Here is a 15,248-nt window from a genome sequence, read left to right on the forward strand (position 1 = left end):
AATTAAAAAAAGAAGAAAAAAAGACAACGCGAGAGTATGACAATAATTCCACTTAAACACTTTAAAGATACTGCATACATTCATTGTTTTCATTGCTTTTTTGTTTTATGAGGAATAATTTGTTGACAGATATAGATCCATTTCTTTCATAAATTCACAACTTGTGAATGTGTAACTTTGTGAGAATTAAAATTGAATTAATAAGAAAAAATGCATTGCTGTCTTTGTCACTGTAATCATAGCAACCAAATACAATATTTCTATAGAACAGGGCAAAATCTGAGAAAATGTTAACAAGTATAAAATGATTGACATCTTTCCACAATTCACATGTAAATATTTACAGGACCACAATAAGCTTTAATTCAGTTGCTCTTAGCCCCGCCCATCGCGATGACGCATACCGGAAGTTTTCTTAAAGGAGGAATTCAAGAGGGTTCGTCATTAATTCTACTCGGCGTACACCGAAACTCACACGGGTAGGCGGAGTCAGCAGCAAAACCGACGTTTTTCAGTATCCCGGTTACCGGTTGGAATACGTGAATAGCCGCTTTTTTAGCGTATCGCTACCTACCACAAAGTGGCTACCATACCTAGCTACCACAGACTGTAAGCTAGCGTTAATTTAGCGGTTAGCTCCGTCTACGTCACTTTACGTCCAGGACGCTCGAGTGTCCCGGGGTCAATAACGAGCGCTCCCTCCGTCAGCTGATAGGAATAGTAGCCTAGAATGTCTTCTGGGAATAAGTATGAGACATATGAAGACGCGTAAACCGAAAGTGACTGTCATTTCAGAGACATTAGTAGTCATTTACTAAAGTTAAGGTTATAGGAAACACTGCAGCTGTTTTTAACTCACTTTATATACCAAGTGTCTTAATCTCGATCCGCACTTCCGTGTTGTGTGATATAAATACCTGTGTCCATATTGGTGATACTGTAGCTCTATAAGACGTTACACACTGGTGTGTCTTTGCTAAGAGGTCGATAGTGATTGAGTTTATGTGTCTGTATTCCCGGGCATGAAGAGGAAAGCTAAGAAAGCTATGGGTTCAACTCACAGCTCTGGTTCAGCCTCAAGTCGGGATGTGTCTTCAGCTGCAGGACCGACAGCCTCTCTCTCACTGCATGTAAGTGGACTAGTACAACTTTGAATTTAGACCATGCAGTCTAAATGTTTCAGACATTATATAGGGTGCACCGTTTTATAAGATAAGATATTCCTTTATTAGTCCCTCAGTGGGGGAATATGCAGTGTACAGCAGCAAAGGGGGATAATGCAAAAAACAAGATGCATCAGCTAACACAGTAAAAAAAAAAAGAGATAAACAAAGTGTCACAAAATATGAACCATTTAAATAGGAAGTATGAAAATAGGAGCAGTATATACAGTATTGACAATAAACAGACCATTAACAATGTTGCACAAGTGGAAAATGATATTGCACAGTGAGAATGAAATGAAATTCAACCTGAAAATATCAGGTTATTGTCAGTTTTTTGGTGTGTAAGTGGTCTACTGGGAGCAGTGCTGGTTGTGGACTTGTCAATTACTGAATTGAATTGTCACCGTCTGTAAAATCATGGATTCCCCCCCCCCCCCCCCCTACTGTTTGGCTGTTTGGTTATAAACCTGATTGAATATTTGACTTTATATGAGTTGACATCAAATGTTGGTGCATTGTGGGGCTAGACAAGCTAAACAAACAAACAAACAAAATACACACAACTGAACAACGAAATGATGTGTTTTTAACAGCTTTTGTTTAATTCTATAACTTTTTGTTTTAATTGTCTGTGTAATACAGAGACACAATGCTGATGTAGGTTAGTGTATAATGTTGTGATTATGTAAGCAGTGGGGGGGCATTGGTCCAAAGTCAGTTGATTTTAACAGATTATGTAGAGTTTGATCTTAATTGTTTTTATTTTATTTAACCTTTATTTAAGTAAAAACTCATTGAGATTAAAAATCTCTTTTCCACGAGTGTCCTGGCCAAGATAGGCAGCAGCACAGTTACACGGTTGCAGACATAAAACAAACATAATAATTGAAAACGAAGACGAAGAGCAAATTACAGAATCATAAGGTATCAAAAAACATTCATCAACATTCAAAACATCTACAGCCAGATGTGCCTGTTTCCAAATGTAATTTGGTCCTGTGTCCTGTGGAATTAATGTGTCCTGTCTGTTTCTTTTCAGCTGTTCCCTGTTCCTCTGGAGATCCTGGAGGAGATCTTCCTGAATCTTCCTCCCAAACAGGTGGTTCTTGTTTGCCGGTTAGTGTGCCATCAATGGAAAGAAGTGGCTGACAGCGAGTCTCTGTGGAGGGAGAGATGCAGAAGAGAAGGATATCGCCTCCGCGATGCTTCCAAAATACCCAAAGACTGGAGGTTGTTTTACTTCTTGTGCAAGAAGAGAAGAAATCTCCTCAAGAATCCAAGAGGAGAAAGTAAGAAGTAGCCACAGAACTTTACTCAACATGCTGTGGTGTTAAGGCCATTATTCTCCTGCTGAACAACACATTAGCTCCACAAAATAATTGCACAACAACCCTCTTTGTTTTTTTATAGATAAAATGAAGAACTGGCAGATATTGGAGAATGGTGGTGATAGGTGGAAAGTGGAGGAAGTTATGGTGCCACATCCAAATGAGACAGTTAAGAAAACCTTTGTGACCTCTTACGGGTGAGTATTCACCAGCAGTTTTCCAGAACATATGGCAATTTTATGATATGATACATTTCTGTTATGTAGCAGCTAAAACATCTTCTGTTTTCTGCAGAATGTGCAGGAAGTCGCAGCTGATTGATTTGGAGGCAGAAGGTTACAACCCATCGTTTATGGATCACTTCCAGCCAGACATCAAAATATCTGATTGGTGAGAATGACACACATGAAATACTCTCACAGCTCTAAAGTAATTCCTTTTTTTGCAAATTGAGCCAGTCAAACACAATCCAGATGTTGCAGTCAGTTATTTTGCTGTGTTAAAAAAAAAAAAACATGCTAGTAACAAAAACAAGTATTAAAAGATTTATGAAAATTACATGCAATACATTTAACCAGTTCCATATTTAAGATTGTCTAAAATCGAACTAAATGAGTGTCTAGTGCAGTTGTAGGCAAATAGCGGCCTGTGGTCCAGGCTTCCCTTTGATAGTTTGCATTAAAACTTTTACATAATTTTCATACATCTACTTTAGATAACAATGTAGACACAAGGCTCATGTAAAGGCTCAATAAATATGACCTGGTAACCTGAACATAAGCTATATTCACAGAGCCTTCCCTCTCTGCTAAACAGCCGGAAAAGTACGCAGTTAAAATAACCAAAGAGCTAATAGAACAATGACCAAGCGTCAGGGAGAAGAAAACATTAAATCTGTCAAAAAAGAAGTCTAAGTTTGTATTATTGTTAAAAAATAAAAAATATAGGCCTATCCATAATGCATAATTGTATTAAAAGTCCCTAAAAATAACAGGTAAACTCATCTCTGATGCAACATTTACAGGAAATAATCTGCTCAAAATTCATACAAATTGCTCGTTTTACACAAACGTCATGCAGTTATTTTGTTCAATATTTGGGTTATAATTGTACAGTTTATCCGTTGTTCTGTACTGTTAGTGTTATGCATTGAATATAATAGGAAATATCCATAAAATATGTCACTTAGTCAGGGGTCGTCAGTTCACTCAGTGATAGAAAAAGGGTCCTCTAAGGAAAAAGATTGACACAGATTTGTGTCAACAGAACTTTAATTTAAGTATAAATGAAGGAGGCCACTGTTTGTCATTTGTCAGAAAACCTACAGCATCAATTACATCTGCAATATTCCTTTTTTGTACTGAGACAGTATGTGATTTTACACTCAAAATAAGACCGCTTCCTAATCTCATAGTGCAACTGTTAAACTAAAATAAGTAAAAAAGAAAACATATAGGAATGTATTTCTACTGTGGCTGTAATTTGGTTCACCAATGAACAATGCTCCCATGGCTGATTCTAATTTTGGACCCCTGATCCATGTGCATACGTGTTTGCATCTGTGTTATATTAGGTATGCACCACGATGGGATTGTGGTAGTAAATATGAAATCCGTGTAGAGTTGCTGAATCTGAGAAAGAATCCTGTCCAGACGTTCGCTCCTGAGACTGTTTACTTTGAGCAGTGGAACGATCAGAAATGGAATCAGGTATGAACATACAAAGCATGAAGCATTCATTAATACGATGCAGAGGAGGTACAAAGCTCAAGGGCAACTCTAGACTTCCTGATGTGTGTTTTTCAGATGACCCACGTATTCCAGAACTACGGACCAGGAGTGAGATACATCCGTTTTATCCACGGAGGAAAAGACACGCAGTTCTGGGCAGGATGGTATGGAATTCGCCTTACCGACAGCTGTGTGGAGATATGTCCAGCGATGGACACATAGCTTTTAGGGATTCATCTAATGCCTGCTTCCTGCCTTTTCCTGAAATTGCAAAATTGCACCCTCTTTTTGGAAATTGTCTTATTTTCATTATATAATCTACAGTCATTTTACATGTTGAAGGAACATTTCTTCAGGCAAAAAGGCTCTGAATACTATGTATGTGCGTCACTTTCGTTATGAAATGTCATTTTGAAAGCACTCCCAAAGCCGCACCTTAAGAAGACATACACGTATTTATAGTAGCATAGCACCCTTTGGTGCTATAAGGTTCGTGAGTTAAAGTAGTGCTGTACAGCACAACTGCAAATTTTATTGACATATTTGTTTTAACAAGAGAAAACTGAAAATATATATTAAAAAAAAATTCTAAATTATTCAAATCTTAGTTTAAAGTAAAATCACTCTAAGAGACCATTTGAAATAGTTAACCGAAATATAATTTATTTTACTTAAAGGTACAGTGTGTAACATCTGGCGGCATCTAGCGGTGAGGTTGCTAATCGCAACCTCTCCCGTGTGCCAGGCGTGTAGAAGAACTACGCTGGTCTAGAGCTGTTGTAAGAGTAGCAGCCCCAGTGTGTACGTGGGAAGTGAGTGGTGAAGCAAGAGAGAGAGAGCGGCGGCAAATGCGTGAAGGAGCAAGTGAGCTAGTGGAGCAGAAGACAGAGTTAGTTCAGCTTTGAGAACATCAAGTGAATGTACAGTGGAAGGTGCAGTTTGTGCAGAAATAAATGCTGCAGCTCCTCCAGACCAACAGAGGTTTCCTGTGTCTTGTTTCCCGGCGGCTGAGTGGAGTGACGGGGGGGTTAACTCCGGTGCAAGTAATCTTATCGACTCCAGCCAAAGCAGGAAAAGTTAACATAGTAGTTTGTCCGTTCTGTGCTACTGTAGAAAAATGACGGCCGGCTTCTTAAAGAGGACCTGCTCCCTATGTAGATATAAACGACTCATTTTAGGTAACGAAAACACAATTCTTATTTTCAGGTGATTATACACTAAAGACTTATTCATATAATATTCCATTTCTGCCAATAGATCCCCCTAAATGTTACACACTGGTTCTTTAAATTTAAATGTTATTACCTTTCATGGCATCTGGTTGATAATTTCTAAAATGAGGATCATGGGTCATTATCCATGTTTCCCAAAGAGCCTGATACACTTATCTCTGCAGTGAGGTAAGTTGTTTCGGTACCAAAGAGTCAATATAGTCCCCGAGAACACAATGCGGTTTGTCAATTTGAAAGCAGCCATGTCACAATTAGTTTCAGTACATCACCTTCCTTATTCAACATTCCTCATTTTTTATGAAAATGTACACTTTAGTCTGAATTAAATCGTTTTCTGTTAAGTCATTTTGTACGCTAACTAGTCATGGAAATGTTAGGACAAGATGCAGTAAAGAGTAACAAGGCATCTTTGCAGATTAGGCTTTTTAAAGGGGAACGCCATCCAAGTTATGAATTCCAGTATGTCGTTTCCATAGCTGCAGAAATTTCAGTAAATATTAGTGAACATGAGCTACTCTCTCTCAAAGCCAGAAACCAGAGAAGTAAGTCTCAAACTTGTGATGTCATCGGGTGTAAAGTCTGGAGCTGCTCCTTAGACAATGAATGGGAGACTGATTTTGTGGACCCACAGAAGGTTTTTCTTTTTTATACCCAAATGAGCTTTATTCTATTGGGGTGTTGTCTGTTGTGAAACATAAAATGTTCCCATATACTCAGATCATCCCCCTGGGTGCTCTCAGTGTCATCTAGAACCTCTCTCCCAATTCATCATCTATGAAGCAACTCCACACGTTATACCCGATGACATCCCAAATTGGAGTTTTAGCACTCCAGTTTTTGTTTTGATGGAGAGTTGTTCATGTTTACTAATATTTTTTGGACTGTCTTAGACCATAGGAATAACATTTATGAATTTTGAAAATGGACATAGTTCCCCTTTAAGTGAACTATTTGACTGATGTTTGTTTGCTTCTCAGTCATATTCATTGAAAGGTGGAGTGATAACGTAATGTTATATGAAGGCTACATGTCAAGAAAAAAAAAAAGTCAAAAAGCTGATCTCTCAGATCAGAAGGTATTCTGTCTATAAATATTGTATAACACTGAAGCACTACTAAGAAAAAACAGCCTTAATGGAATTACTAATAATATTCTTTGCACTGCTGTGTACTGTGTAAGTTGTGATGCTGAACATTTGTACTGAATAACTACATTATCTGTGGAAAATATATAAAAAGTTCATGACATTGTTTATGTAACCATAAAGTCAAGACAACAACATGTAGTATTGTAAGTTAGGTTTATTCATAATACTGGTTTATTGTGGTGCTTTATCACAAGCGAGATACAGTACAACTTCGATGTTAAATTGAATAAAAACCAAAGAGTCCAAGAAACTCGTTCTCCCAACATTTTCCTGGTTATTTGGATTTCAGTGTCATCTCAGTTCCTCTTAAATCTCTGCATCAGTAATGCACACGTTGTATTCAGTCAATAAGTTATTAGTGAGTTATTCTCACTATATTTACAAATCAAATTCAAGCCCATCATCCAGGCGTGGTTATAGCAAAAGACAAATGCAAATAGTGCTAGTTCAGTCACTCAGAAATCTTCACAGGGTTTCAAACTAAGTATAGCATGTTGTAAGAACTGTCACAATATGTTACTGACTTCAGCAGCAAGTATGTTCATTTTACAAAATTAGCCTGGGGTTATAGGCTGGAATTCTCCTGCAAAGTTCAACTTTTTGACAAGCATTCAGGACACTCATCACCTTCTTGTGAACTCGCTTCTGTCACAGAAAGTAAACAGGGAAATTGTTGTGCTCCAACTTCTTGCATGTAGTTACTTAAATTGACAATTAAAATGTTACATTTCTTACATTTCTTTGTCAGCTTCTTCTGCAGATCTTTACTTTGACAAGTGTCAATTTATCAGGTTATGTTTCGGCAAACTAGAACTACGACGGAGCATAGCCTAGAAATGTCATTTTACGTCAAATATTTCTTAGATCCGGCTGGAGGCTATGTTGACGTTGAACATGAAATTATGTCAAAAATAAGTAAAATACAGCAACTTTTTGTGAACACTTTGAGAAATGTATCATTCTTAACAAAATGTTGGGAAAACCAGGGTTGAACATATAGTATAAATGATAAACTTGAAAAGTAAAAAACAGATGTACTTCGACATAATTGGAGCAGCTCGCTAAGCAAACATTATCAGCTTGTTTGTGTTTTTTACAGGGCTGTCAATAAAACAGTTCTATTAAAATACCATTTCATAGTCTGCACTCCAAACATAATGTGGTCAAACTGACATGTTATTTAATAATGTCACCTAAACTTTGTTGATATATCGTTAAGTGTTCACATCATTGTAAGACCATTTCAATGGCATCAAATCATCACAAACGGCATCAAATGTTACTCAATCTTAATATTATGTTTTAACACATTGCGTATGTATTTAGGTCAAGTCAGTCAGAAGGCAAATATTTCACAATATTTTAACTCACGTTGGAATGTGCTTGTGCAACAAACCTCTTCGGTACTGTTAACCTACATTTGGAAACTGGTGTGGAGAGGGCTGCGGCGAGCCTTAGAGCAGAACACATTTACGCCTTTTCTTAGGTTCAGGGGGCTCCAGGGCAGCCAGTATTGCCTCATCAAACACATTCTTTAATCCTTTCTGTGGACATAAAATATTAATATTCAAAAACAGGGCTGTGTGTTCCAAATACAAATGAGCATCTTCATGGAACTAATTGCAAAAGAAGGCTGGGTAGAAATGGAGCAGGGCGATCAAAATTTTCCTTTATTCAAATAACATTATACAAGACTCCTTCATGATCAAGTTGTCTGAGTAAAGACAAAAGCTTATGGAAAATGTTTGATGCTGCAGTAGAAAAAAAAAAAGGTTATTACTGTCTAAGACAGATGGTGGCATAAATGATTTTGTAGGGTACAACTGATACTGAGTAACACAAACAAACGCAGTCATGTCAGTTTCACAGACTTGCACACGCGGTGCCGACAGAAAGAAAAACTTAAGATTGGCACTCTTGTTATATCAGGCAGCGTGGATAATTGTGATTAGGCCAAGTTGAAAAGAAAGCATGCATGAACAGAAGGGGGGAGAGAAAAAAAAGTTAATGGGCACAAAGTTTTAAAGTTTAAAAGAGCGTTTGTGGTTATTTTAGTGACAGACATCTCTTTACAATGAGTAAGCAGCAGACGATCGAGAGGCAAAGCAAGATGCGAGAAGACATCAGAACAAACAGCATTTTCTCTTTCTTTGAGTTTCAGGGGGCTCTAAAGCGGCGAGGATAGCCTCGTCAAATACGTTCTTCAGTCCCCGCTACAGAAAGAGGAAAAGAAGGGAGAGAGACAGGCACACGACACAGAGTTAGATGGAGTTTTAGCCGACTGCTGTTAGCAAAAGACAAGGCGACGTATTTCCACCCTCGTTAGGAAAACGGACATTCAAGCACATGCCTTAAGCTTATTGTTTAAAGGGAGGTCTTACCTGTGTTAGGGCTGAGCACTCGACGTATTTGACTGCCTTAAGGTCACGGGCCAGCTTTTCTGCTGTCTCGGGGGTGATTGGCTTCTGTTTGTTCTTGGCTAGCTTCTCCACTGTGGAGGGGTCATCACGCAGGTCGATCTGGGTGCCGACCAACAGGAACGGGGTCTTGGGACAGTGGTGAGTTATTTCAGGAACCCACTAAAGAAAAAAAAAACAGACAAAATGCTCGTCACCAAAAGGCAGATTACACTCGTTTAAATAATGATGCTACATGTAGGATATTACGTATAAAAATGCTATGAACTCAACTCTGAGGACTATAATCGTTCTAAAAAAGTTAGGAGATATTGGCAGATAAGGTGACAAGGAGGAGGTGGGGTTACTGTTTTTTGGATGGAGTAAAAAAGGAATTACATTGCACACAAAATTACATTAATATAACCTTTGTTGTCATGGTGCCAAACTTCTTAAGGAAAGGAACAACTTTACATACTGTATATAATGCCCTTGTTAAGCACTTTGTTACTTATGTCTCTGAAAAGCGCTATATAAATACATTCTACTTACTTACTATATGTGTATACTGTATGTCTGCACTTGTATTATTATTATTTTGTTTCATTTATTTCTTTATAGATTTCTGTTATGCTATGTAATTTTGTCACAAAAACATTAGGGCTGTCCTCGACCAAATAAATTCTTAGTTGATTTATTCGACAGATCTGTGAAACTGAGTTTCTCCACAAAGAATCACACCAAAGCACCACTTTAAATATTGTGCTTACCAGAGATATGCTCATAAGTTTCTTGGAAATAAGTGAAAATGAAAAATGCATAAATAACGACTAATGAACTAAAGAAATCTTAGTCGACCAAGACCAAAACGACTGATTAGTCGACTAAGACAGGGCGGCCCTAAAAAAAAGACATATTTAAAAACATTTCTAACCACCATGATGACCAGAATTTCCTATGATTAGAGACTTCCTATGACTAGAGGGCCATTAAGAAAACAGGATCCCCAGTTAGCCAGATACATCTGAAATGCCTCAGGAAATATATTCTGAAATATTGCAAATCAGCATGCACGATTGAGTATTCATAAACTTAACATTTATGTTTTGTTTTACAAATTTAAACAGTATCACAAGACTACAGTCTAATAGTTTGTTGTTAAGGTTACTGTTTTTTTTTTCTTTTTTATAAATACCGCCTACTTTACACTTTTATTTATACCATTATCTGTGATCATAGGATCCTGTGTGATTCACAGTAAAAAAAAATACCTTCCAGTGTTTTATGACAGAGGCAGCAAGGAGGAGAAATACTGAACAGCACAATGTGTTGCATTTAAAGTCAACATCCTCTAAGAAAATTAACTTTTGGTATTTTGTCTGCTTAAATCAAGTGCATCAGATGAACCATTACCATTACATTCAGTTGGTGTATTTTAAAACTTCTCTTACCTTCTGCTTGATTCAGTTTCTGTCTGTTTCAGTAGTTTGATAACAAATAAATAAAAATCCATAATTGTTATTTTAAACAGTAAGTTGTTTCTCCGTTTATAATCTCGATCTACATACCTTAACTCCTTGCTATATACTACTTTACGATTTTCCAATCACTTAGTAACATAGAGCAGAGTGCTATTAAATGGAGTATGTCGTGAAAGCGGTTTAATTTCAGATATTTGGAAAGAGGATGTTATTAGATTTTCAGGTGAGCAACCCCGCTATATTTAGATAAACCCTCTGTACTCACCTTTTCTTTGACATTCTCAAACGAGGAAGGGGAAACAACTGAGAAACAGACTAAGAAGACATCCGTCTGTGGGTAGCTTAGTGGTCGTAACCTGTCGTAGTCCTCCTGACCTATAACAGGGACCACGCCACAAATTAGCTGTGGACAGACTATAACAACTGTACTTAATTCAACTAGGAATTTAATTGAAAAGAGTAAAAAAAAAATAATAATCTTACCTGCTGTATCAAATAAGCCAAGGGTGTATGGTTCACCCCCAATCATTACAGTTACTGCATAGTTGTCAAAAACCTGTGATAGAAGAATGAATGACATGTTATAATCCGTTCAAGAAGTATGTTTTACTTTAATAAACAACATGTGTCTGTCTGTCTGTCAGCATGCACCTGACTGTGAAACACACACCAAACTTACTTACTGTTGGGACATATTCAGAGGGGAATTTGTTGGTGGTGTATGAAATCAACAGGCAGGTTTTTCCCACTGCTCCATCACCCACCACCACACATTTGATAGTCTGCATCGCTGTGTTTTCTGATTCCTGCTGGCGATACAGTTAGTTAGCTGCTGAGAGAGAGGTGATAACTTGTTAGGATATTTATATATTACTATAATCGTTCTAAAAAAGTTAGGAGATATTGGTAGATAAGGTGACGGGGAGCAAGATGGGGTTACCGGTTTTTGGATGGAGTTAAAAAGGAAGGAGGATTGTTTTACATTAATATAACCTTTGTTGTCATGGTGCCAAACTTCTTAAGGGCAGGAACAACTTTACATACTGTATATAATGCCCTTGTTAAGCACTTTGTTACTTATGTCTCTGAAAAGCGCTATATAAATACATTCTACTTACTTACTATATGTGTATACTGTATGTCTGCACTTGTATTATTATTATTTTGTTTCATTTATTTCTTTATAGATTTCTGTTATGCTAAAAAATTAGGGCTGTCCTCGACCAAATAAATTCTTAGTTTGTTTATTAGTTGATTTAATCGACAGATCTTTGAAACTGAGTTTCTCCACAAAGAATCACACAAAAGCACCACTTTACATCTTGTGATTACCAGAGATGTGCTCATAAGTTTCTTGGAAATAAGTCATTCAGCATGAAAAATGCATAAATAACGACTAATGGACTAAAGAAATCTTAGTCGACCAAGACCAAAACGACTGATTAGTCGACTAATCGACTAAGAGAGGGCGGCCCTAAAAAAAAGACATATTTAAAAACATTTCTAACCACCATGATGAACAGAACTTCCTATGACTAGAGACTTCCTATGACTAGAGACTTCCTATGACTAGAGGGCCATTAAGAAAACAGGATCCCCAGTTATCCAGATATATCTGAAATGCCTCAGGAAATATATTCTGAATATTGCAAATCAGCATGCACGATTGAGTATTCATAAACTTAACATTCATGTTTTGTTTTACAAATTTAAACAGTATCACAAGACTACAATCTAATAGTTTGTTGTTAAGGTTGCTGTTTTGTTTTTGTTGGAAAAAACAAAAATTAGGGCTGTCCTCGACCAAATAAATTCTTAGTTGACTTTGTTTATTAGTTGATTTAATCTACAGATCTGTGAAACTTGAGTTTCTCCACAAATAATCACTCAAAAGCACCACTTTAAATCTTGTGATTACCAGAGATGTGCTCAGAAGTTTCTTGGCAATAAGTCATTCAGCGAATCGAATCGGAGATACAGGGTTCCACGATTTAATAAGGTTAGACTGAAGCACTCTTTTTTGCATCAGTCAATCCTTAAACTAAATATGGAGCCTAATCCCAGATCAAATGTGCGTTAAAGGGCCCTGAATATTGTCTTCTGTGATTGTAATGTTTAAATGTTTGTATCCTTGTTTATTGTCTTTGTCCTTTCTGTGATGTTGCAAACGGAGCTGCTGTTATGCAAAACAAATTTCAGACCTGTCTGACAATAAAGTATAAAGTATAAAGCATGAAAAATGCATAAATAACGACTAATGGACTATACTGCTTGTATTAACATTTGCCCTGAACTCAATTCAGGTTATCTGTGTGTCTACCCTGATCAACTGCTAATGACAGCTTGGATTAAGCTCAGGTGAACAATATTGCCAAAACGTCAATTCAATAATAAATAAAATTAAAAAAGGAACAAAATAAAAACAAAAACATATATACATATACACATATATACAATTCATTAAGCAAAATACAATATATAGATATTTAAAAAGAACATGCATGTAAATGGAAGAAAACAACAAAAAAGTAGTTCATGTTTGTGTGTCAATAAAACAAACAAACAAATAAAAAAACAATAACAATATATTGCAATATCAAAGGATAAATGTAAAAAAAAAACAACCCTGAAGTGGAGGAGTAAATAAAAGGCAGAGTGTGAGTTACATCTATTATGTGTTGTTGTTGTGGTTGTCTCTCAGGCTGTGACATGCACTGACATGATATGTGTGTCTACTCTGATCAACTCCTAAATGACAGCTTGGATTAAACCAGAGGAGGTGTAAAGGGAAAGGTTGTGTTTCATCAGCTAACGTGAGCGAGCAGAGTGTCACACCCATCACCAACACTGTCTGGAGGCTAACGGTAGCTATTGACGTTACTCACTAGCTGCATCACTGGATTACACTGCTAATTTACTAGTATTTGTAAAATAAAGTGCTGGTGTTAACCGCACAATATGACACTACATCTACTTACACAATAACGATGGTGAAAATGTGTTTCAAGCTCAGCTAACGCAGTGCTAGCGACCACTAGACAATGCTAGCTAGCTTAGCTAACGTTAGCTTGTAAACTGGTTGTCTAAAGTCCCAGCTATCAAGACGAAGCGTGGAAACAATGTAAGAACTTGTATTTGTAATAATGTAACTTCAGGCTGAGACAGTGAGGAAATGTTTGCGTTACGTACCAATGTCCCTCCGGATGTCTCGGCTAGCTGACGTTAGCTGTGTATGTCGCCGGGCGTTGGCAACCAGCAGATCAGCAGCAGCAGCTAACAGTCAGAGAGAAGAAGCTGAGATCTCCACACTCACACTGTCAAGCTGCTGAGGATAACACCGGATAGATCACCTTCACAGTAAAACAGAGCTATACAAATGTGGTAATTACATCTACAGTTGCTAGTATTTGAGCTACTTTGTCCCTGTATATAGTTTATATACTTGATTAGTGGTGGAATGTAATTTAAGATAAGATAAGATATTGCTTTATTAGTCCTGCAGTGGGGAAATGTGCAGTGTACAGCAGCAAAGGGGATAGTGCAAAAAACAAGATGCATCAACTAACACAGTAAAACAAAAGAGCTAAACAAAGTGTCACAAAATATGAACCATTTAAATAGAAGGAAGTATAAAAATAGGAGCAGTATATACAGTATTGACATTAAACAGACTTTTAACAAAATTGCACAAGTGGAAAATGATAATGCACAGTGAGAATGCAATGAAATTCCACCTGAAAATTTTGCACAGTATGAATTACACCTGAGTAGTAATAATGATAATGACATATATCACTGTATAATGACTGTGCAATATTGCACAGTATAGTGCAGTTATTGTCAGTTTTTGGTGTGTAAGTGTAAGTGGACTATCCACTGCAGTTTTAAGTCAAGCCAATTTGATTTATTTAGCCCAATATCAGGATAGAAAACAACATTTGTTAGACTACTAGTTACTTTGCATATTCAGATTATGAATACAAAATTGGCTATAAATCAACTAATAAATGGTGATGCAGTATTATGGATTAAGATACCTGGCGGTATATACAGTAGTTGAAATTAGCTCCACATTACCAGCTGCAACATTAGTGATGCTTACATTAATGCATCACTAATTATAATCTGGTGATATTATAAGTATTATTCTGAAATGGGTCATTCTGCACAATGAGTACTTTTACTCTTGGTAGGCTACTTAGGCTATAGATTTTGATGCTAACAATCATGTATTTCAACTAAAGCAAGGTTTTTAATGCATGATTTGCTTGCAACAGAGTACTTTTACACTGTGGTTTAGCTTCTTCCAACACTGTTCATTCATACAAGTCTTCACTTGTCTCCCATGTGCTTTTACTTTGAAAGCTCCCTGTCTCTGGTTATGGTGACTGTCTTGACGCGAGTTCATGCCAGAGGTTCCTGCAGCAGAAGTGGTGACATCACCTCCTAAATCTCTCACACCTTGCATCCTTACCTGAATCTGAGCTCACCTCTTCCACCCTACATATACAGGGAGGCCATTCTGTATCTTTACAAGAAGACCGATACATTTAGATTTGACAGAGCTAGATATGACAAATTAACTGATTTGAGTATCAAACACTTTCTTTGTATTTAGAGTGTTCTGTATAAATATATATTATATTTATACATAAATATAATGCATAAATATTATTTATATTTATACATAAATATAATGCATAAATACAAAGAACATGTATTTCTGCATTATATAAATACATATTCTTTGTATTTATGCATTATATTT

General features: G+C 36.8%; 2 protein-coding genes across 6 annotated transcripts; one reads left to right on the forward strand and one right to left on the reverse strand.

Moving 5' to 3' along the window:
* The first annotated feature begins 450 nt into the window (after window positions 1-450).
* LOC119490670 (F-box only protein 6-like) lies at window positions 451-4,509 on the forward strand. Its single transcript, XM_037774186.1, has 6 exons — window positions 451-1,130; window positions 2,206-2,455; window positions 2,577-2,691; window positions 2,789-2,884; window positions 4,068-4,203; window positions 4,300-4,509. Exons 1-6 carry the CDS (start codon window positions 1,023-1,025, stop codon window positions 4,444-4,446), a joined length of 852 nt encoding a protein of 283 aa, XP_037630114.1. The 5' UTR covers window positions 451-1,022; the 3' UTR covers window positions 4,447-4,509.
* Window positions 4,510-6,739: 2,230 nt separating this feature from the next.
* On the reverse strand, window positions 6,740-13,807 carry LOC119489765 (cell division control protein 42 homolog). 5 transcript variants are annotated; one of them, XM_037772576.1, is made up of 6 exons: window positions 13,670-13,802; window positions 11,164-11,309; window positions 10,964-11,036; window positions 10,746-10,855; window positions 8,985-9,182; window positions 6,740-8,147 (listed from the first exon to the last, which is right to left on the reverse strand). In XM_037772576.1, the coding sequence occupies exons 2-6, from the start codon at window positions 11,266-11,268 to the stop codon at window positions 8,058-8,060; spliced, it is 576 nt and encodes a 191-aa protein (XP_037628504.1). In that variant the 5' UTR covers window positions 11,269-11,309; window positions 13,670-13,802; the 3' UTR covers window positions 6,740-8,057. The 5 variants fall into 5 exon arrangements, with proteins under 5 accessions (XP_037628504.1, XP_037628505.1, XP_037628502.1 ...); XM_037772577.1 differs by having other exon boundaries at window positions 11,164-11,286; window positions 13,670-13,690; XM_037772574.1 differs by lacking the exon at window positions 6,740-8,147 and adding an exon at window positions 8,252-8,816 and having other exon boundaries at window positions 11,164-11,286; window positions 13,670-13,807.
* Between the last annotated feature and the right edge of the window lie 1,441 nt (window positions 13,808-15,248).

The sequence above is a fragment of the Sebastes umbrosus genome, chromosome 6 (genome assembly GCF_015220745.1).
Source record: "Sebastes umbrosus isolate fSebUmb1 chromosome 6, fSebUmb1.pri, whole genome shotgun sequence".
Classification (NCBI taxonomy): Eukaryota; Metazoa; Chordata; class Actinopteri; order Perciformes; family Sebastidae; genus Sebastes; species Sebastes umbrosus.